The 21,924-nt window shown below is 41.8% G+C and overlaps 1 protein-coding gene across 5 annotated transcripts in view; it reads right to left on the bottom strand.

The window, feature by feature from the left end:
* Positions 1 to 21,924, bottom strand: part of C2CD3 (C2 domain containing 3 centriole elongation regulator) — a 52,566-nt gene that overhangs the window by 25,726 nt on the left and 4,916 nt on the right. For 4 of the 5 annotated variants that reach the window (XM_055702337.1, XM_055702339.1, XM_055702340.1 and 1 more), the window contains exons 7-22: positions 21,520 to 21,648; positions 20,222 to 20,366; positions 19,647 to 19,804; positions 18,072 to 18,287; positions 17,500 to 17,612; positions 15,545 to 15,663; positions 14,438 to 14,560; positions 11,870 to 12,337; positions 10,968 to 11,119; positions 9,505 to 9,748; positions 8,158 to 8,341; positions 7,177 to 7,357; positions 5,389 to 5,561; positions 3,842 to 3,962; positions 2,351 to 2,619; positions 698 to 787 (exon numbers count right to left, since the gene is read on the bottom strand). In XM_055702337.1, coding sequence (XP_055558312.1) covers positions 698 to 787; positions 2,351 to 2,619; positions 3,842 to 3,962; positions 5,389 to 5,561; positions 7,177 to 7,357; positions 8,158 to 8,341; positions 9,505 to 9,748; positions 10,968 to 11,119; positions 11,870 to 12,337; positions 14,438 to 14,560; positions 15,545 to 15,663; positions 17,500 to 17,612; positions 18,072 to 18,287; positions 19,647 to 19,804; positions 20,222 to 20,366; positions 21,520 to 21,648 — 2,885 coding nt within the window. The remainder of the gene's footprint in view (positions 1 to 697; positions 788 to 2,350; positions 2,620 to 3,841; positions 3,963 to 5,388; positions 5,562 to 7,176; positions 7,358 to 8,157; positions 8,342 to 9,504; positions 9,749 to 10,967; positions 11,120 to 11,869; positions 12,338 to 14,437; positions 14,561 to 15,544; positions 15,664 to 17,499; positions 17,613 to 18,071; positions 18,288 to 19,646; positions 19,805 to 20,221; positions 20,367 to 21,519; positions 21,649 to 21,924) is intronic. The other variant, XM_055702338.1, reaches the window with a different exon arrangement.

Raw genomic sequence — 21,924 nt, 5'->3', positions numbered from 1 at the left:
TTTCCATTTCATTAACAATACTCATTCTACAATGAAACTATATCCCATGAATCTCCAATTATAAAATCAGGCATTCTCATGTCTTTGCTCATCTCTCCCCATTAAACACAAAATGAAAATTGCATGTTGGAGAAAATGAGAACTCTACTGAAACTAAAGCAGAAATAACTAAGACTACAATGAAAACATCATTATTACAAGACATCATCATCATAAACTAACACTAGCTAGAGGAGGTATTTTATGTTTAGTTTAAAGAAAAAGGTAATCCTACTGCTTTCTAACTTATCTAAGCCTTTGTTTCCAGCTTTGAGATCTCAAAAGCAATCGTTGGTCCTCCACTGAGCACTACAGCTCTTGGACTTTCCATCTTAAGCTAGAAAATAAACAGCACTGAATAAAATACTAAAGAAGTATGCTGGTTTTAGCTGGGATGGAGTTAAATTTCTTCATAATAGCTTCAGGATATTCATTCATCTACCATACAGCGTACACCCTGAAAACGTATCTTCAAACCACAGCCTTTATATGAGATTTCTAATACAGGATTTTTAATGAAGACATGTGCAGTGTCTGAAAGAACTTTGGTCTAAAAAACAAAAATTCCACAAAACCCCCAAAATGTGAATGAAAATTGTTTTAAGAAATTACAATAGCATTTACACAGAATGTCAGCAGCGTAACACTGCTGCACTACCTGATCTTCTTCTCAGCAGGTCTCTGGTTGGAATTGTGACTGTCCCAAGAAGACAGTCTCTTGATGTCCGAGCTGCCAATTTGTCAGCGGCTGGAAAAGAAATAATTTTGTAAATACACCAAACTGGAACACAAGATTTAGAAGTGATTGAGACAGTATCGCCTTTGAAAGAAAAATGTATTGCCTCAACAGCAAATAGCTCAGCCGTCATACTGAAAATATTTTTAACCCCTAAAAAAAAGATCCAAAGTCAAAACAAATTGTCCAGGATATATCAGGCCAAAAGCAATGAGAAACAGGGATGTGAACAAAAACCTGTCTGTAGGCAGTGCCAGTGCACATTCCGGACAGGGTACATACTCTACCACCGCTGAATGAGGAGAATCTTTCAGGGAGTATTTCCACAGATGAACACCAAGTAACCAGTGGGGAGCTGGTCATTAGTTATGCTAACAGCACAGCTTTTCTCCTGACTTTCCTCCCCCAGGTGTTAAAAACAATGTCATCTTGAGCTAAATTTTGTTTATAAAATAATTCCTGTGGTTATGTTGTAAAACAACACTGCCTATCTGCCACAGGACTGTTGGAGGATTTTAAGCTATCGTTTTTCTGAATCTCCATTACCTCTCATGAAGTGGAGGCAATAAGGCACGCACATACAGGTGACCAGCACGTTCGAGGGAGGGGGCTCTGCCCCTCTGCTCCTCTCTGCTGAGACCCCCCTCCCCAGCGCTGCGTCCAGATCGGGGGTCCTCAGCATCAGAAGGACACAGACCTGTCGGAGCGGGCCTGTCGGAGGCCACGGAGCTGGTCAGAGGGCTGGAGCCCCTCTGCTGCAGGGACAGGCTGGGAGAGCTGGGGCTGTGCAGCCTGGGGAGGAGAAGGCTGCGGGGAGACCTTAGAGCAGCTCCCAGTGCCTGGAGGGGCCGACAGGAAAGCTGGGGAGGGGCTTTGGGCAAGGGCAGGGAGTGGTGGGACAGGGGGGAATGGCTTGAAGCTGAGAGAGGGGAGATTTAGGTTGGACATGAGGAAGAAACCCTTCCCCGTGAGGGCGGCGAGGCGCTGGCCCAGGCTGCCCAGAGCAGCTGTGGGTGCCCCATCCCTGGCAGGGCTCAAGGCCAGGCTGGACGGGGCTGGGAGCAGCCTGGGCTGGGGGGAGGGGGCCCTGCCCCTGGCGGGGGGTGGGACTGGCTGGTCTTGAAGGTCCCTTCCAGCCCAAACACTTCTGTGACTTTACACAAAGGCAGGATGCTCCAAGAGTCAAGCACTATTATGCATTATCTTTTCATTTAAGAGGTGATACCGATCACCTGGAGTCTAAAAAAAACCTCAGCTCTTTGCACAAGGGGAACAGTATCTCCCAAAGCCTTCTCTGAAGACAGTTTAGCTATTAGCAATTGCACATCTTATCAGCCGCACAGAATAGTCCCTGGAAACATTCAGGGTCAGGCTGGATGGTGCTCTGACCAACCTGATCCGGTGGAAGATGGCCCTGCTCATCGCAGGGATTTGGACTGGACCATCTTTGGAAGTCACTTCCAACCCAAAGCATTTTATGATTCTACGCACAGTCTCTCTTCTAAACTAAAAAAATAAGGGGAACGGATCATTTTGCGACAGCATTCAGTCATTGTTCCCACTTGTCCTCCTTACCTGACCTGGTGCTCCGATGGTAGACAGAGAAGACGATACTGGCAGACTGCAAGAGTTCCCCCAGACTAGAGGCTTCTCCACTACTTTTCTGAATGATGAGGTTACAAGGAAACTCTACATGATGCTCGAACTCGGGGCAGAAAGTACAAGCCACAGCTCGTGTGCTGCGTCTCTCTGCCTCAGGTAGGAAGGAGAGGTTCACAGAGACATAAACATTAACTCCCACACCTGCGCAGTACTGGACCGAAGGGTTCTTCTGTCCCACAGCTCTTCATTTAGCATGTAACAAGAAAGGAAGAAAGACAATGAATCTGACGCACAAGGAATCTAGGAACCAACGCAATTAAATCAAGGTTTCAAGCCTTTGTGGTGAAAAATAGGACAAACCAGTGAATGTTGTAAGTCAAAGCGATGTGGGTTCTGGCTGAATATTATTTTTCACCATTTTTTTTTCCCATCTGGACATACGAGGAACAGATAAGAAATGGTGAGAGTAACTATCACAAGGTTCCTCACTGGTGGCTGTGCTCTTATCACTGTCATGATCAAAGTGGTTGAGAACGTACTCAGCACCTTTAAAAATATCCCGTACTGCAGAAAAAGCTGTAGCATAACTTCCCAGAGAACCTGCTCTAGAAGGAAGCAAAATGCCAAGCCAAATCAATTTTACAGACTAGCCCTGACAAGCAAAAGTAGGTGAAATTAGCAGATGGAATTATTTACAAGTAAAACAGACCCAAGTATTACTATAACTCAGGCCCACAGACCTGAAGGATGAGGAGTCTGAGGCCATTCAATTTTAATTTCTCCAAGCACCATACAGTAGCCATCCTTATCCTACTGAGTCTACTTTAATGAAGCAGGATCAGGAGCTCAGCAACACTGAGAAAGGGCCAGTGAGCACTGCTCTCAAATGACAGGAGCTATCCTTCTCTTATGGAACTCACTCCCTCTCTTCTAGCCCCTTCTTAATTCTTCAAAATCGTATATTGGAACTGTTCAGGAATAAGTTCAGGTGCTAGCATGCACTTAGAGGAGCAGCCTCCGGATGAAAAGGAGTATGTTTCAATTACTAGTTTCTCAGCGTTTCCACAGTGAAACACCGGAAAACAAATCTCAGCTAGTTTTTAGATAGCATCAGCAACACCAAGACCCAATGACCAAAGAGATACCATTTTACATCAGCCAATTTTTATAACAGCTTTTGGTGTAGCAAAATGTGGAAATGTAGAAAAATGTGCCCTTACAATCTCGATCCTTCTGCAGAACGAATGCTACCACACTCTACTACAGCTTAAGGGACAAAAATAACCACTGGTGCTCTTGATAAACTTATGTTCGCTTCTGATCAGAACCCAGCTTGAATCTTGGTCTCTGCAGATGGAAAGTTGGCCAGTGACAGTTTGTTCTAATCTAATGGCTCAGCCTGCTGCCTGCCTCCAGATAAGGCTATTTTAAGAGAAAAATCTTCCTTTTTGAACTCAGCTTTACCTAGCTGCTGCTTGCAAACCAGATGCTCTGTGTATGTGTACCAAAAGAGAAACAGCTTGAGCCATTATTCCTGCTGCTGGTTTCACAGACCGTTGGTATCTCACACTCACATCAAGCAAGCCTGGATTAAAAGAGAGAAAGGAAAGAATAGAAATGCTCAGTTTTTTTATACAGTTACATCCAACATAATCAACACTTTGTTATACCTTTTCATACAAAACGTAGTCTACTAAAAGCAAAAGAAGAATTCCATAGGTAATCCATTGAGATGCAAGATGCTAGACTTCAGCCAGAAGTTACAGCTTTATACAGGAGGCACAGAAGGAAATTTTCAGAACCTGACCTCCTGGCAGTCAGGTCGGGTGATCTCAATGGCTCCCTCTCAGCAGCAAATCTAGGGCATAGTAAAATTAGGAGAGGCTGTTTCACCCAGCCGTGCCCTCAGGTGTGCGTTCATTGTAGTAGTTGTAAAATATCCTACTGCAGCATTTTAACACCTTTTTTTTTAATAGCACTGCAAGTGACAAAACTTTCCAAAAAAAGACAGATTTTCTGTTGCTGCACGAAGCTAACTTAGTACAAAATAACCATAGCATACTGAATTCCCTCTCCAGCCACAGCTTTTTGTATGGCCTTTTTTCCAAGAAGCTGCCTCAGATTTCCTCAGTGGCCTTCCCAGAGCCGATGTTTATATGACTTGAAAGACCCACAAGGGAACAGAAAGACGTTTCTGCTCATGCTACGCCCCATAAACAGCCCTTCTTCGGGTCTCCCATTCCTTGCTTTGCATGAGAAGTGGAACCACAGACGGTGGCTCATTTGGCAACTAAGCCGTTCAAAACACATGGGAATAGCTTTATAAAACTTGTTAGGGGTGTGAGGGCTGCTCACGTCTGTCTAATCGCTGATTCTTCACTAGGTACGGTGATAATGAAAGCTGAGATGAAAACCACTCAGGGTTTTTATCCGTTGCCAACACAAGTACATATTTTTCTTTGCCTTGGAGGGAAATACATAGGCTCTCATTTTTACACAGAGAATCACAGAATTGTTTAGGTTGGAAAAGACCTTTAAGATCGAGTCCAACCATTAACCCGGCACTGCCAAGGCCACCACTAACCCATGGCCCTGAGCACCACAGCTACACCTCTTTTAAATACCTCCAGGGATGGCAACTCCACCGCTTCCCTGGGCAGCCTGTGCCAGTGCTTGACAATCCTTTTGGGGAAGATGTTTTTCCTAATCCTCAATCTAAACCGCCCCTGGCGCGGCTTGAGGCCATTCCCTCTGGTCCTGTTGTTGTGTAGGCGATGTTACGTGTTACATGTTACAATCTGTTGCATATTTCATGTTTACAATGTGTCACAATGTGTCGCGTGTCACGATGTGCCAGGTGTCTGCATGGATGCCCATCCCCTACCCCCCGATGGCCGACCGCAGCCCCTTGCTGGTGTTCCATCCCTCCAGCACTGCCTTGCTGCCCCCAGGCTGCTCTCCCACCCGCCGGGTGTTATCCCACAACCATGAACACCCCCAGCCTTCCTTACCTGAAGCCCGCAGCTGAAATTCCCCTGAGCCATCAGTCCGGGGGACCAAGGGAAGGTTAAAAGTCTGAATCCCTATTTCTTCACGATGCTGCATAGTCGCCATGGCACACAGCCGTGACAAGGGCAACGTCCCTTTGGCAACCACCTGGTCTCTGACGTTTGGGTAATAATACCTGGTAAGGCAAAAAGCAGCGGCATCAGTCATGCTGTTTTGATGACGACAGTGATCACCATTTCTCTCACGACTGCACGTAAGTCAACTTTAACTTGTGCGTCTTCAAACACTAGTATCCCAATAGCTAAGAGATAAACTCAAATAAATGAATTTCTACAGGAAAAAAATGCCCAGTAAGTGCTGAAGTAAATGATACAAATATACTTTTGCACTAGTCCTACCAAGTCAGCTAGCAGAAACTGCTAAAAACTGCCATCCCAAAGACAAACAAGAGAAGAATCTGGCACCAAATATTCTCCACTCCATTTTCCATTAATAAAAAATACTGCCAATACTTTCAGAACAGATTTGTGGTACAGTTTGTGAGTGTAACAAATCCCTATGGACCATTTCTTAACTGCTCTACTTGGTTTCAGACTCATCCTACGCCGAGTTTTGGCACTGTATCTCCTGAAAAACGGGTAGATCAGGAGAAAGGCATCCGCTGTATTTTCAGTAGCAGTAACTGAACAACGTGGTAGCGCTATGACTTGTGTTTTCCTTTCCGTTTTAGGACAAATCCTGAACATTAATTGACCGTTGAGCCTTGGGTACAGCACTGCCTGAAGAGTAGTCCCAACTTCTTGGAATATTACACCTGTTGGTTTCTACTTTTTCCCCATATACCTATAGGAATAATTCAAGATGCTGACAGCATCATAGCAACAACTCACTGATTTGGAACCTGCGGTGAGTATCTGCTCTCCTGTCTAATTACAAAGATCTGTCAGTAAGCTTTTTCCACTTTAAATATTACAAACTGGTAAGAGGATGTTTACAGAATTCTTAAAAGGCTTCCAGCTCCGTAATTTGCTTCTTTCACCCAAACCAGCCGAAATTTACCAGCCACTACCAGTGAGCGGTCAGGGCAAGATTAAACCAAGTATAACTATCCTCAGAAATCTGAGCTAAAGCACATTTTTGAAATGCCAGGTACTAACAACTGGTCAGTTCAACTGCTCTGGTCATTACCAACATTAATGTAAACACATCCAGCATGTAATAATTCTCAAGTGACTGTGAACTTTAGCTTGGTTTGTTTTACTACAGAATGAACAATTATAATAATTATGCTTTCCTAAAGCCATCTGTCTTCATGATCTCTTCATGGCCTTCCACTAGTAGTAATTAGCTTCAAACACCAAAAACCCCACAACTGAACTTACGAACATTTTATAGTATTTTTTCTGTAATTGGTGACTTGCATTAGAGAGAAAACCCAACCCCAAAACAATGAAATCATACTGCCAGGGTGCTATTAAGTAAAATTTAGATGTGCCAAGCATTTAAACGCTGCTTTTAGATCACTACGCTGATAACAAAGTGGAAGAAAGCAAACTAAGAGCACACACCTTCTAAGCAAGAAAAAAGTAATTAGCCCTTTTGGAAGGGAAAAAAGGGCTCGCATGTCTTAAATGGAATCTTAAATGCAGACTCATCACCAATGTTGATGAGCTCAACACTTTTCCACTTATTATTAAATATCCATCCCACAGCTAGAGATTTTTCAATACCAGATGTGTCGCTATTTGTATTGCTGTGACATCTAAAAAGAATACAATGTTATTCTGTACCTGCACCAGACTTCAAACTGGATTCCTCCTCCAGCCTCTCCTGGTGCCATATATGCACTGACCAGGAGCCTCTGGACTGGGACATCAGCAGGAACCAACAAAGAATGATGATGCTCATCATTAAAGACAGGATCGGGGACACACAGAGTGGTTGCTGTGCGAAATGGCTTTAATCTGATGCCTACAAGTCAAGCAGAGTTGGTTAAAAATGGCTGCATGCAGAGGTTTCAACCTTTTTTCATTTGCAGTCCTTCAGGAGGCAGGACCCATGGACAGTAAGTGACATTCTCCTGCCAGAAGGCTTGCTCTTCTGAGTTTCACTTCACAAATCTTTTACAAGCAATTCACACAGTCCCATTAACCTGTGAGCCACCAGCTGAAAACTACTGTTAAATGTGGCTGGAAGCTGACACAGTTTACAGGAGTTACTATGGTACAATGTTACTGACTCTTTTTTCAGAGGAAATACGTATTAGTGATTCAAAGCACAAGACTCCAGATCAACATTAAGTAATTTTCTACAATTGCAATTATTTAAACACTCCTTTATAATCCTAATGATCTAAAGCAGACAAGTCTTCTCTGGGTGTATGCATGAAAAAGAGCATCTTGAAAGGCTCCCGTACGTAAAGCCTTTGTTGAAATTAACTGTATACAATCTGCAAATCTGTTTTTGCACCTTTGCAAGCTGGCAAAACCCTCTAGGATCTTTAACAAAAAGGTACCATGTGAAGGGATTCAGAACTAGGTATCTTTTTTTGCTGGGAACTTTGCCACCTACATCAGTCAAAGCAGGTCTTTAATGTACTGATGCAGCCCAAGTATGACAAGTCACAGGCAGATCTTGTTGGGAAAGCAAGCACTGGCTGCATGGAAGCTCAGAAGAACACGCACCCTCTCACTTAAGCAGAGAGAACATTGCTAAACAATATTTAATTAAAGCAATGCTCTAAATAAAGACAGATTATAAAATAAACTAACCATCCTCATGCAATTCAGTTCCTTGCAGTGCACCGCAACCAGCCTCTTGAACTGGGAAACAGTACTGTACGTAGCAGTCAGCCTCTCCCCAGACGGTGGACTGTAAGGGAGTGAGTCCTTTCACACTCTCCACACAAATCTCAAAAACGTGCTCCACCAGTTCTTCCCCTTCTTGGTCTAACTGCTGATAAAACAAAGGAAATCCACATGAAAAGGATGACTCTTCAGGAAACAGCATACAAAAGGACTGGGAGCATAAGATTCTAAGAAGCCTGAGACAGGGAGCAGAACCATTATCTGCCATTTACCTCCTAAAGTTCACAGCAACACTGAAAGTCTGATAGCACTTTTTTTTTTTCTGCAAAAGCCAAAAAACACAGCACATAAAAAGCAAGGAAGTTCCTACATATACAACTCAGTGGTAGGGGCAAAACCTGTATGGTACAGAATATGGCTGCGAGAATTAAGATTTTCTGTAATGTTGGGGTTTTTTTTACCAAACTTGTAATGAAGATAGAAGCACTGGGTATACAGAGCAATACAAAGAGCAATAAAGTCAAAGCCAGTGACAGAAAGCTAGTAAGAAAAGAGTACAAACAATATAATTCTGTGTAGATGTCCTGGTTTCAGCTGGGATAGATTTTTTTTTCTTCTTAGTAGCTAGTGCAGTGATGTGGTTTGGATTTGGTTTGAGAATAACATTGATAACACACTGATGTTTTTAATTGTTGCTAAGGAATATTAGTACCAAGTCAAGGACTTTTCAGTTTCTTGGGCCCTGTCAGCAAAATGGCTGGAAGAGCACAAGAAACTGGGAGGGGATGCAGCCACGACAGCTGATCCGAACTGGCCAAAGGGATATTCCAGACCACAGAATGTCTGGTTGAGTATGTAAGCTGGGGGAAGAAGGAGGAAGAGGGGAACATTTAAAGTTACGGTGTTCATTTCCCAAGTCGCTGCCATGTGTGATGGAGCCCTGCTGCCCTGGGGATGGCTGAGCCCCTGCCTGCCCATGGGAAGCGGTGAATGAATTCCTTGTTTTGCTTTGCTTGTACATGCACCTTTTGCTTTACTTATGAAACTGTCTTAATCTATGAGTTTTCCCACTTTTACCCTTCCGTTCCCCGCCCCCCCCCTCCCCATCCCACCGGGGGAGAGTGAGTGAGCGGCTGTGCAGGGCGTAGCTGCTGGCTGGGGTTAAACCATGACAGTAGAGTATGATCATTTATAACAAAATCGGCTACAGCATCAAAAGAGATCGGGGATCACTGGTCCGTTAATGAACCCACTGGTAAAATCCTTTTCACATGTCCCTAACAACAAGAGTGAGGATTTACTGAGCAATACCGTTACAGGCTTTGTAGGAGGAGGGTCCAGCGAGTGGGAAGGACGCTGTGTGACAGGAGGCACCATTCCTTCTTCATTTTTTAGCCTTTGCAGTGCCACTATTTGATCAGCTGACCCCATCGCCAGAATGACCCTCAGGCTTCCACTTCTACTGCCAGTAAAAACATCTATCACAGGCATATAGCTGTCCACAGCAACCACTGGATATTGAGCCTGAAGAAGCAGGCGGGAAATCTTTGGATCTCTGGAACAGATGAAAATAAAAAACCTCTGGTATGAGAATGAGACATCTCAATATGAACATGATCACACAAAGCTCATTTTAGATGGGACTTTCAATGCAGTTAGAAACCAATCTATCTCCATTCCTCCAAAATTTGGCTCAACCACATTAGTCTTCACAAAGCACAGATCCATGAGCTGCTGAATGGAAAAGGCTATTTTCAGCAATGACAAAGTACAGCTTTCCAAAAACTAATGTACCCTTACTTATAAGACAGTCTAGAGATCTGTGAGCGAGGTGATGAACTGGAACAAAATTCCTATTAATATACTGTAGCCATATTATACTTCTATGAGGCAGTTACATGTCTTTGGGGAAGGACTTGGGCAGGAAGAAAAGAAGGAACAGGGACAGTCTCCCAGAGAAATGTAAAACCATCTAATAATACACTGAAGTTATACACAAGCGAACTACAGCGGATTACTGAAAGAAGTTATACAAATGACATGCTAATAATTAACGAAGTAGTGCCCAGTCAGTTCCAGCACCATCTGATTTCCACCTATCACTAGTCTGACCAAAATAAAAGCAATTAATCCTCTACATTAGAAAGAATCTCTCTGGTCCAGTATTCCCATTTTTTTTTTTAATTGTTTTAAGCAGGTATATTACTTGACTGCACTAGAAGCCAAAACATTCAACAAAAAGATCAAAGAGCTCTGGAGAGACCCATCAACTAAGACAACAACTAAAGCATGAAGTATTTAAGAGATCTTTTCAGTACTGCAAGCAGTGTCCTGTGCTGTGCAAACTGACAACATCTCTAGCAATGGGATCTATGCAGAGCATGATCAGGAACAAAATCATTCCACCAGTCACAGTCTTGGAAAATCACCAATGGAAAGCCACACTCAATCTTCCTCTACAGTTACTTCGGTCTCTTACAGTTTTACTCCTTCATGGAACCACAACTTAAAACTGGCTCCAAACCCGATGCAGCATGGTGTCTTTATTTCTTACAGTCCACTTGTATTTCTGTATAAGGACAGTGTAACTTACCCAGATACTGCTCAGTGTAGCAAACTGCCAGAGAAAGCTGGCAGGACAAAAAATGCCTTCTGCTGTCAAGTATAATTAAGAACCCTCCCACACAAATCCCAGACACCATCCCTCACGTCTTTCCCTGAGCATCAGTTAGGATATTTCCCAACCCCATAAAATATGGAACAACGATATTTACTTGAATGAGATGTAAAACTGATGCAAAGGAAGTTTAACTAATCCTAGCAATCTGTCACAGCCAGGGCTTCCCATCTTGTTCCATGCTTCAATAATCATGACATTGTTCTTCAGCCGCTCCAGGTGTTTGGAAGTCAATGAAAAAGGCATCACCTGAAAGAGTTTAATGCAGATTTAGAATACACTGGAAACTATTTGCTAAGGATAGAGCATTCCAGTAACACCACATCGTTCCAGTTTACAGAATTGTGCTCTTTAGAAATGGAAATTAAAGATGAAATGCATACCTGCCTAACAAGTTCCAGAAAACCGGCAGGTTTGGCAAAGAGCTAGCCAGGAAAATTAATGTATTTTAGGTAAATTTTAACGTAAGATCATATGCTACCTTAAGAAACATTGCTTTTATCTTTAAATGTGTGGTTACTAAACAGATAAATCATTTCAGACAACTTTCAGATGTCTTCTGCTATGTTTTTACAATTCACTCTTTCAGCTGAAGACTAGGAAGTCTCACAAATCACTAGCTATTGTTAAAAGTAAACCAAATGCATTTGAGCATCCTGACATTCCCAACGAAAAATGTCCAGTAAAAAATTACAAACTTGTAACACTATTAAATGCCTGAAATGTTGCTGTTTGCTGGGGGAAGGCTCTGGCCCATACTAGGACAGTAACCCACACTTCTGAGCTGCTATATTAGTTGAGAAAAAAAAAAAAAAAAAAAAGAACTGCATTTCAAACTGTGCAATCCAGCCAAAACAATACTGAAAATACTTCTAATATACTGGACAGAGCCAAGTAGAGAAGCTCCTACATATATAAAAGTAACTTATCTTTGAATGATGTTTGTCAGTGTGGAATAGCTCATTTCAATCAGGGTTAAACGGAAGACATGTGACTTGCCTGAGAAAAATTAAAGGCAGGCTGTGTTGTGCCCCATATGACAGCAGATCGTGTCGCCTCCTCAGTGCTGAGCAGCTTGCAGTTTAAATACACGTTACAAGAACTGTGGAGCCCACTGTCTTCAGCAACAAAATCCTTTCCATCAGGCACCATCAACAGCACATGCAGTAATAACCCATCTTCTTCAGATGCCGTTATTTGCGTCATCAGGTTACGGGCTACAGGGGTTGGTACAGCCCACGGTGGCTGCACGATATTCACACTGGCTGCTCCTGTCTTCTGTGCCTCCTTGTAGTTGTGAAGATTCAAGCAGTGAGGGCTTTCTGCATTTACGTCCTTCCTGTTGGGCTCCTGGAATTCCAGCCGGGGACTTCTTACAGCTTGAACTGGGACTCGCTGCAGAGCCACAGCTGACCTGGCAGCGGTGCGGGTGAAGTCTTTGTTGTCGCCTGCAAGCTCTAAGGATACCTGCATTGGGCAAAGCAGAGCGGGCTAATCGAAAGATGTTCCTCATACAAAGACAAGAGACTGCAGCATAAATTCAGGTAAATGCATTGCACATTTTGTTCAAGAGCTGTGTTAGATCATCACCCAGAAGGCTTACCTTTAAACACATGCTGGTTACAAGCTACAACTGTCACTGCAAAATAAACCACATGCGATTTTATCAAACACAGCAGTAACTCAAGTGCAAAACCATATAATTACAGCTGAATAAAGGAAAAACGTAAAACCAATTGCCAAGCTGACTGAAAAATAACACCTACCCAGCCAAAGCAAAAAGTACTGTGACAAGGTATCACAACTGTCATTTGCTCCACTCTGCTACAGCATGGGCTGCTTAAGAAAAATTATGAAAAACGAAATGTTTCTCTCCAAATGTTTTCTTTCACTGCTCTTTCACTTTTACATTCTCTCCTGATTTTAGCTGTCCCGAACTCCTCTCCCTTCTGTGGGCTCCTTTTTCTCTCCACTGGTCTACATATTCCACTGCATTTGTCTTTTTTTTTTTCCGAGACTGGCTTTTTTGGGTTTTGTTTTGTTTTTTAACACTGTCCTATGTTTGAATTGCCTCTTCACATTGCCAAGATTTGCAAGAGAAATAGTCAGATTGGTATGAATGAAAATGTGTGTGTGAAAGCAATGAAAGAAACACCAGAATCAAGGTTAAAGGAATTGCAAGTGTTAATTTGCAAGTGTTAATTTCTACAGAGCATCACAGATCTGCTGGATTCATTCACATGATGAGACAGCAAGAAGGGGAGAACAAACTGAAGCCCAGAAGATAAGGTAGCAGGATAAAGAAAAGGACTGGAGCCACAAAATGCCCAAATAAGGAAAACGAAATTTAGACTCAAGAATTTTGCCTACGACTTAGGAGGGACAAGATACTGCAGCAAAAAATGCCAAATGGTATCTCCTCCTAAAGTGTATGAAGAACAACATGTCCAAAGATGAGAAGTTCAAGGGCATCTGTCAGAAAGAACCCAAGAAATGCAAAGTGGACTCAATAGCCGACATCCCTTTTCCTCCATGCCCTGGCCAGAACAGCTGGCCCCACATATACTGTGGGTAGGCAGGTACTACATTGAGCAAGTGAAACCTAGCAGACAGGGCAACCAAAATCACTTTTCTTTAATATTAGCTTCCCCTTCCATCAGCTCTTACCTCAAACTTTGGTTCATTAATTCCCCACAACACCTCCTTCCACTTTTCTCCTCTCACACCCTGTTCCACTGCATTCTCTCCCGCAGAACACACCATTTCTCCTCCCTGCCTTCAATTAACTTCTCCCACACCTAACCTCTACATTTTACGTTTCAGCCTTCTGCAGCTCCTTTACTGGCAGCTCTGCTGAATGGCTTCTCCACCAGAAGTTTCCCATCCCCTGTGACAGAGGACATGGCTCATGCTGTGAACTACAAAGTGACAGAAGCAATCTGTGCTGACGTTCCCCAGGAATAATATAGGAGCTCCGAATGTAAAATTCCCAAATACTCTCTTAACCCTTCCCTTGGTAATCTAGAGAGCTGTTTATCCTCAGAACTGCCAAATCTCTCAAATGTGCTGTGCAGGACCATTAATCCTCCTCAATTAAATGTTGAGCATGCTGGTAGAAACTTTGGCTGGAGAAGAGAACTCCTGAAGTGACCGTGTGGTACCAATGACAGGGAGCATCAGGCCTCTGTGGCAGGAGAGAACTCAGCTCATGGGTGGAGCAGAAGCCAAAGCTCCCAGCTTGAACATGTGCCACTCAACTGGCTTGTAGAGTGATTTCTGTATCCAAGCCTTAGCTTATTGACTCTCATTTTACCCTGCAGCCAGGGGAACATCACACAGCAAGATCCTAAAGACATGCAGGAGGTTCAAAATATTTCTCCAAAACCCTAAGGAAAAAAAAAGGTTCACGTTATCTTGTATTGGTCTTAAGAAACCTCCGTATCTGAGACCTGGCAAATTAAAACAGAGGAAAGAAAGAGGAGGGAAAATTTCAAAAAGAAGGAACATGCAGCCAAAATTAGTAATGACAGGTTGTTTAACTCGAAGTCTATATGGTAAAACACATACCTTTAGCGGTCCAACTTGTGTCTGATCTCCCTCTTTTCCCACAGGTATCTCGCAGCTGACAGTGAGCAACCCAGACTGGATAACCTTGCGTAACTGAAGCGCTGCTGAGCCAATGGCCACTGGCTGAGGGCAGAAAAAGAAACCATTTTGCAAGATTTCTGCAAGGTTGAAAGAACTAAGGGCGGGCATGCTGTGAAATGAAAGCCTTCTGGGAAGCCATGGCCAGCCACTCACCCTACTACTCCTATACCGTTAGTTGTACCTATAGGAATTTATAGGAAAGTTTCCCTTAGTTCTAATTTCAAGTCTAGGACAACAGTAAGGAAAATTACCCCAGTACCTACTGTAAACAGTTCCAGATTAATGCAAAAAAGAACATCTCAAATCCTAGTAACTGAACAAAAATTCCATACTTAAAGACACAATTTATTCACCCACCAAATCTCCTATTAGAACAGATGGGCAGATATTCTTGGTGTTGATTAAAACAAAACACGAGCTAACACCTCTCACTGTCCTCATCACATGCAGATGATTATGCAAATATTTTTTGCAAAAATATACTTTTTTAAAAAAATTTTTTTTTTTTTTACACTCATGCACCTACCCCCCAAATCCAAATGCACAAGTTGTACCAGTTTCTCACACCTCGTGTTGTTCTCCTTACCCTGGGCAGAGTAGTGGTATCAAATGCATCTACGTTAACTCATTCTATATTGCTAAATGAGCTGTGTTCTTATTGAAGACTAATGTTTGTAACTGATCCGATATGCTTACATAGTAAGAGATCAGTTTGGAAGAGGAGGGAAGGACAATTTTTTTTTGCCTGTCAGTCCTGAACTCATAAAATCATTTAGTTGGGTGACCAGATTGAACAGCAATTAGCTCAACTTATAGTATCTGCACGTAATGTCATTTCCCTTGATAATATCCAGCAATGGTCAACTAAGCCGCCCAGTCAGGCCACGCTGTTTTGCCTCTGATGGTTGAGGTGGCAGCAATCTCAATGAAGCATTGCAGAAGACTTCGAAAAGCCACTGCTGTCTGTGTAAGTATTGGAGGAAACAGAAATGCAAAGAACTTCTATAAACAACTTCTAATAAGTACCTTTTTCTGTGTGCTTTTTCTCATGTAGATTTTAAAAGCGAGGTCAGAGCTCCACCAGTGCTCTATCATTGTTCCACTAAAACGGACAGGGAACACAAACCGCTGCTGAAATTTCACCACTGCAAGGAAGACAGAGACTTGTGAGGTCTTAGCTGTATCCAGAGCTAACCTGTCTTTTGAGCCCGATCAGGAACAGAGAAATCCTCAGTCTCTGCAGAGAATGTGCAGGGCGAGTAGACACGGGAAGTTCAGAAGGTATGAGGAGAAAGTGATGCACTTCTGAGGAGGATGGAAAAGCACACAGCAAGCATTTGTACATCTGCCAGAATCACAGATCCAGCAAGGCTGGGAGCTGAAGGGGGAAGAGCTGTTGCTGGAAACCTCAACAAGAATCTCTCAAGGATTCAACCTAATAAACTATATCACAACTCTGTAGGTAATTCGCTACTTTGTTTTGGTTGCTCACAAGAGCAAAAAATCTTCCAAATTAACTGAATATAAATAAACTTTCCTGTGGAGATTCCTCTGTTACATGCACAATCATTTAATTCTGCATTACTTAACACCAAGCCCAAAGTAAACTGTTCTTCACTTTCCAAGGCCAGAAAACAGCAGGCAGGCAGTACCACAAGCATCTAAATAATAACAGCATCTAAAGGCTGCAGTCGATTCAAAGTCTGTCATCCTAGAATGCAGTAAGACTTTCCATTCTTCAGTGGGAGAATATATATTTCTATATATGTTCTGTGGGAGATCAATATATTTCAAGACATATCTTGAGAGAGTCAAAGCTGAGCTGCAAGAGTAATCACAAGTTCAGGAGAAAAATGGCATCTGCAAGAAAAGACTGAACGAATTGGTGTTTACTCTAGAAAAGAGTAGTACAGCAGCAGTGTTGAAGTAGTACACTTTCCTTGTTCACAATGGATAAAGTAAGTATTCCTGTGATGACAGAAAACTCAGGTTAGACATAAGAAAACTTTTCTAACAGGAAACACAGTGCTTCTACAGCTTGCCTAGGATGCCTACGGAATTATTCCCATTGGGCATCTTTAATAAATCAGATAAACAGCTCTCAGGAAAGATAACAGTACAGTGGACTGACTTGACGGCTTCTTCAAATTATTTTCAGCCCTACCTATTTTTCTGGGTTCCAAAGAGCTGGAGCTTAATCTCACAAGACGAAATCCAGGAGGCTGTATTATTTTTCCATTACAAAGAGCTAAGGTTAGGTAGAGTTAGATGTTTTTTTCTGGACACAAATGGAGAATATAAAAGAGAACTCAAAATTACTCCCAGATCTTTCAAGTGCCACCCAGAAAGATGCAAAGCCAATGAATGACCATATGGGAAAGGCTTTTGAAAGTCACCCTGGATTTCCAGTTTCTGGGAAGACTGGGCAGAGAGGACCTTGCTCATACAGCATTGTCTGCTCACTGAGGAAACATAGCATGAATTGCCCTCAGGGATACAAACACTGGTGACTCTCAGGAAAGAGATTTATGTCTACTGCTTTGAGCATGGGACTCAAGATCTCTTGGATCCAGCAGATTCTCTGAGCTCTTGCAGATGTTAAATGACACATTTCAGCATCTGAAAAAATTATTTGTTTGAGATATAAGTATCTCTGATATTTCTAAAAGTACTTTATCATCCTCATGCTATTGCAGAAAGGATATTGGTTTTACGTTGAAGTGAAGGAATGGGCTTACTGACCTGCTATTCTGTCCCTAAGAAAAGAACTTTTCAGCAAAAAAAAAAAAATTAAAATAATCATTTGGCTTCCTTCTTCCTCAGACAAGCATTCCACTACCTGCAGCGCAGCAGAGGTGCCACTAATCATACCATATTTTTCAGGCAGCAAAGAAAACACATAGGAAACACTATTACATAATTTCTAAGAGATGAAGGAGTCAACAAAACTAAATACAAGGGGGAGAAATTAATGCTCTTACCATCACCTGTGATTTTACTTGAAGCTATTCGAGTTACTTCTGTTGTTATGGAGACCTGTCCTTTTTCATCCTTGGAGGCTCCCACAGGAAAGTGGTACTCAACAAAGAAGGTACTATGAATAAAAAAGTGAATGCATGATCACAAACCATCAAAAATCTCATGTACATAATGAAACCAAACATACCATGCAAGTTTCATAGTCACAATTCCTTATTTTTTTAGAATAACTGAACTATCTATTTTATGAATCCCTTCTATACATTACGCATATGTCAGATTCTCCTCAAAAAGATAAACCCTTTTGTTTTCAATGTACTGCCATGCACAAAGCACATTTATACCTCCCCCAAATTCCCAGAAAAAGCACAACCTGAAGTAAACCCGCATCAGGATAAATTATTTGCATCTCTAACTTTTAGAAATTATGGTATACAATTTCCTGTGAGGAGCAGAGAAATGGAAAGACCTCAGAAGCCTGGAGAAGTTATGTAAACAGGACTATACAACAGAACTCAGAGAAATCTACTTTGAAGGCACAAGTAACAAGCTGGTGAGAAACAATCCCCCTTACCACTTATTAACTGATGCAGGCCTTGGAGGCTTCCCCATTAAACCTTTCTTTCTTGGTGTGATCTGGATGGTCTCAGGAGGGATTTTCAAGCTTTCAATGATGACTCTGGCTAGGTGTATTCGCTCCAGTAATGCCAACCTGTCTGCACTCAAGGATGTGACATGAGCTTCTTCTGTGTGACCTTCTGCAGGAGCAAGTAGTCTAGTAGGAGAGCAGCTGAAGAGATAAAACTGAGAATCAGGACTACATAAAGATGGCCAGAGGGCTGGAGCCCCTCTGCTATGGAGACAGGCTGGGAGAGCTGGGGCTGTGCAGCCTGGGGAGGAGAAGGCTCCGGGGAGACCTTAGAGCAGCTCCCAGTGCCTGGAGGGGCCGACAGGAAAGCTGGGGAGGGGCTTTGGGCAAGGGCAGGGAGTGGTGGGACAGGGGGGAATGGCTTGAAGCTGAAGGAGGTACATAATTGGGAAAAAAAGAAAGTGCACATTCCACACTTGGAGTTTTGAAAAAATCTTATGTCTTCTAACTCTTCAAAAAGAAAAGCTTTGTTTAATGTCATATACCAAAGAAAGGGAGATGACAGAGTCATACACATGGACAAGTCAGTGCTGCAGAGGAAGAGCAACAGGATTTTTGCCATAATTTAAAATCTCACTTGCACTTTATTTTTAAGACTTGACTTGCAAATGTTTTTTTGTCCGTACCTCTGGAGATATGATTTTTACTTGAATGTAAAAACCGCAGCATTTGTAAGAAAAGGTTCAGAAATAATTGTTTGGAGCTGAATTAGGAAAAAAAAAATCCTAAGACCTTAATACTAACTGACATTGTACAAGTAAAGCTTTATAACTGGATATTTAGGGACACTGTTGTACTGGTTCAGGACTAATGTAAAAAAGGGAATAAAATTTAGATGATGTCAAAACAAAAGTTTATTTACTACAGCTACAGGAGAGAACACAAACCAGCAGAGAAACAGACTCTGCTGATGTCAACTCTGTCCCTGTCAAGCAGATAGAAATTTTATACACAGAGACATTGTGCAAAGGCAGATAATAGGGTGTGAGTTATTTTGTATGTGTTACATACACAAAGTCACAGAACTGCACAGAGCTTTTTTCAGCATGGGGACTAATCTATCATGAAGGTTACACAGTGATTATTGTTTCAGGAGGCAGGGCGAGAGTTCAGTTGAGAGGCCAGCTCAGGCCTTAGTGTTTCTCCGTCCACAGTTCAAAATGTTATTACTAGGCCTATTGCATTTTGGTCAAACTCATGTTTTTAACTAATTGCATCTTAATCTTTAACAACATATAGCAATTCCTAGGTGATGCTGATGCTCCATCAGTCCCAGTGATGCTATGAAAATTCCCCACCAAAATAGTTCAGTGAATTGTGTGATAATGATGGAGTGTGATAATAATCATAGAATCACAGGATGGTTTGGGTTGGAAGGGACCTTAAAAGTCATCTAGTTCCAACACTCCTGCCATGGCCAGCGACATACTGCGCTTCTTGCTAATACTAACTTACAACGAACAAGATGCTACAAAACAAGACACAAATGTAACTGTTTACCGGGGTTTAATCCTCGTCGCCTTCTGATCCTGATCAAACGCATTAGAATCCTGTGGATTCACTGGATCAGCCTTCTTAACAGTTTCTGTTTTGGTTACTTTTTTGGAGGAGTTAACATCATCATCAGTGAGGAAATCACTTAAACTGGAATCAGATTTCTGAAACAGGAATAATGTACATAAAATAAGAAGTCAACTACCATTGTCAACAAAGATACATAATGGTTACGATAAAGAAAAAGAAAAAACAATTTGTGGGTTGCATAATTTGAAACAACTAAAATCCTACCAAAAATTTTCAGAGGTTTAAATAAAAGTCTTCATGGGTAGCCTCAATCCTAGCGATTTCCAAACTCAATGCTTGACTCTGCAGTCTCAAATAATATTGTTAAAAGAATACTATTAAAGAAAACTAATTTTAAGCAATGTTCTCACAAGCTTCTGTATGATATTTAATGCTTATTAAGCCTTACTAATACTGAAATTTGTAGTCTTTTTTTTATTTAAATGCAGATTTCTGGTTTTCTTCACTTTAGGAACAACATATTAAGCGCCTTCCTTTTGATCTCCACTTACAGGAAGGGTGTAAAAAAGACTCTCCAGAAGACTCTGGTCGTAATGGGGATCATTGAGTTCACTGTCATACACCTCACTCCCAAAAGAAAGAGAATCCAAAAGGGAACCTGTCCGATCCCAGAAATGCACAGGAGATAAATCAGCACTGTGGACACAACAGAAAGAAATGTAACTTAGTGTTGCAAGTTCTGCAGTCAATTTCTTACCAATTCTGACAACGCTGTCTATTCTGTACTGGATTTATGCTATATTAGCTCCATATACAGCCAAACTGTGCTTATACAGCACTGGGCTCAACCTACTACGTGTCTGCGGCCCATTCCGACGGGTTATCTTGTGATAACATCTCTGTGAAAAAAGTGCATGTGAAAATATATCCATATAATTGCAAAATAGTTTGTTGGAAGGGATCTCTGGCGATCATTTAGTCCAACCCCTGCTGAAAACTAGAAGATGCAAATAAGAAAAGTCTCCAGTCGGATTCTAAATATCTCCAAAGCTGGAGATTCCACAGCCTCTCTGGGCAACCTGTTCCAGTGCTTCATGACTCCAATCATAAAATACATCTATTAAGATCTACCTACAATTCTTATCCATAAGCACTTTGTAACTTTTGGAATGCTTTAAGATACCAGTAATACTTAAGGACAGTTTAATATAATATAAATTCAAGCTATATCCGAGTAGGTAAATACAAGTATCTTTAGAACATGGTTGGAACAAGTTGGGTTTTGTTTAAGGGTCTTCTACCTGTGCTCTGAGTTCAAAACCATTTTATGATCTGCAAATACTTCAGTGTTATCCAGTAATAAACCACAGGGCACAAGGCATACGGACTGAAATTTTAAACCATATCTGACATGGAAGCTGTATGCCTCCTACCCCTGATTTGGACACAATGTAAGCATCACATAAAATGAGAGAAAAAGGTCAATTTAATATTTGGAGAAAGATCTCTCTACTTTTAATTTACAAGCTGCAAGTTCTTCAAAGAAACACTATTTGGTTTATGCACTTCTTAGCATTTTAGGGCACAACAGTTACAACTATTAATTTTATCAAAGATCGTGGTTAATCCTTCTGACATCACTTTTACATCAAAGGACTCTGAGCTATCCAGGTTGTCATGCATTAAAGTTGAGTACAAGCAGAGGTATAGAACATCTCCATCACTTGCACGTATGGTTCACTAGTTACACTTCCAGAAATGTGGAGAACTTGGAGTCAAGAGACATTTTTCAGTATAAAGTGGTCAAATAAGGACAATTTTGCCGTAATCTCCAGTGCATTACACTCACCTGCCCAACAGTAACTGTATTGCTCTCTCTTCAGAGTTAAGGTCAAATTGCTGACCTGAAACTTCAGATGCAAAGAGATGGGGATCTTCAGGAGCTGGCACAAAATATGTGTTCAAGCCTTTTGGGCTCCTGGATAACAGTGATTGCAGCAGAGAGAGCAGTAAAAGGAAAAATAAAAATATTAAGGCATGTTCAAGATTAATCCATCATGGATAAAAATCAAAGGTCATGCACAGCCTTCTCCAGTTTGTAGCCTAATCTCTAGATATGCAAAAACTTTCTGTAACCCTGCAGTCTGCTGCAAGTCACATCCAAAATCTCATACTTCGCAATGTGTCATAGAATCACTGAAACATTTAGCTTGGAAAAAACCTTTAAGATCATCAAGTCCAACTGTAAAGGTTG

The sequence above is a fragment of the Falco cherrug genome, chromosome 2 (assembly GCF_023634085.1).
Source record: "Falco cherrug isolate bFalChe1 chromosome 2, bFalChe1.pri, whole genome shotgun sequence".
Lineage (NCBI taxonomy): Eukaryota > Metazoa > Chordata > Aves > Falconiformes > Falconidae > Falco > Falco cherrug.
Note: the sequence above shows the minus strand (reverse complement) of the source record. Positions and strands in the feature narration are given on the sequence as shown.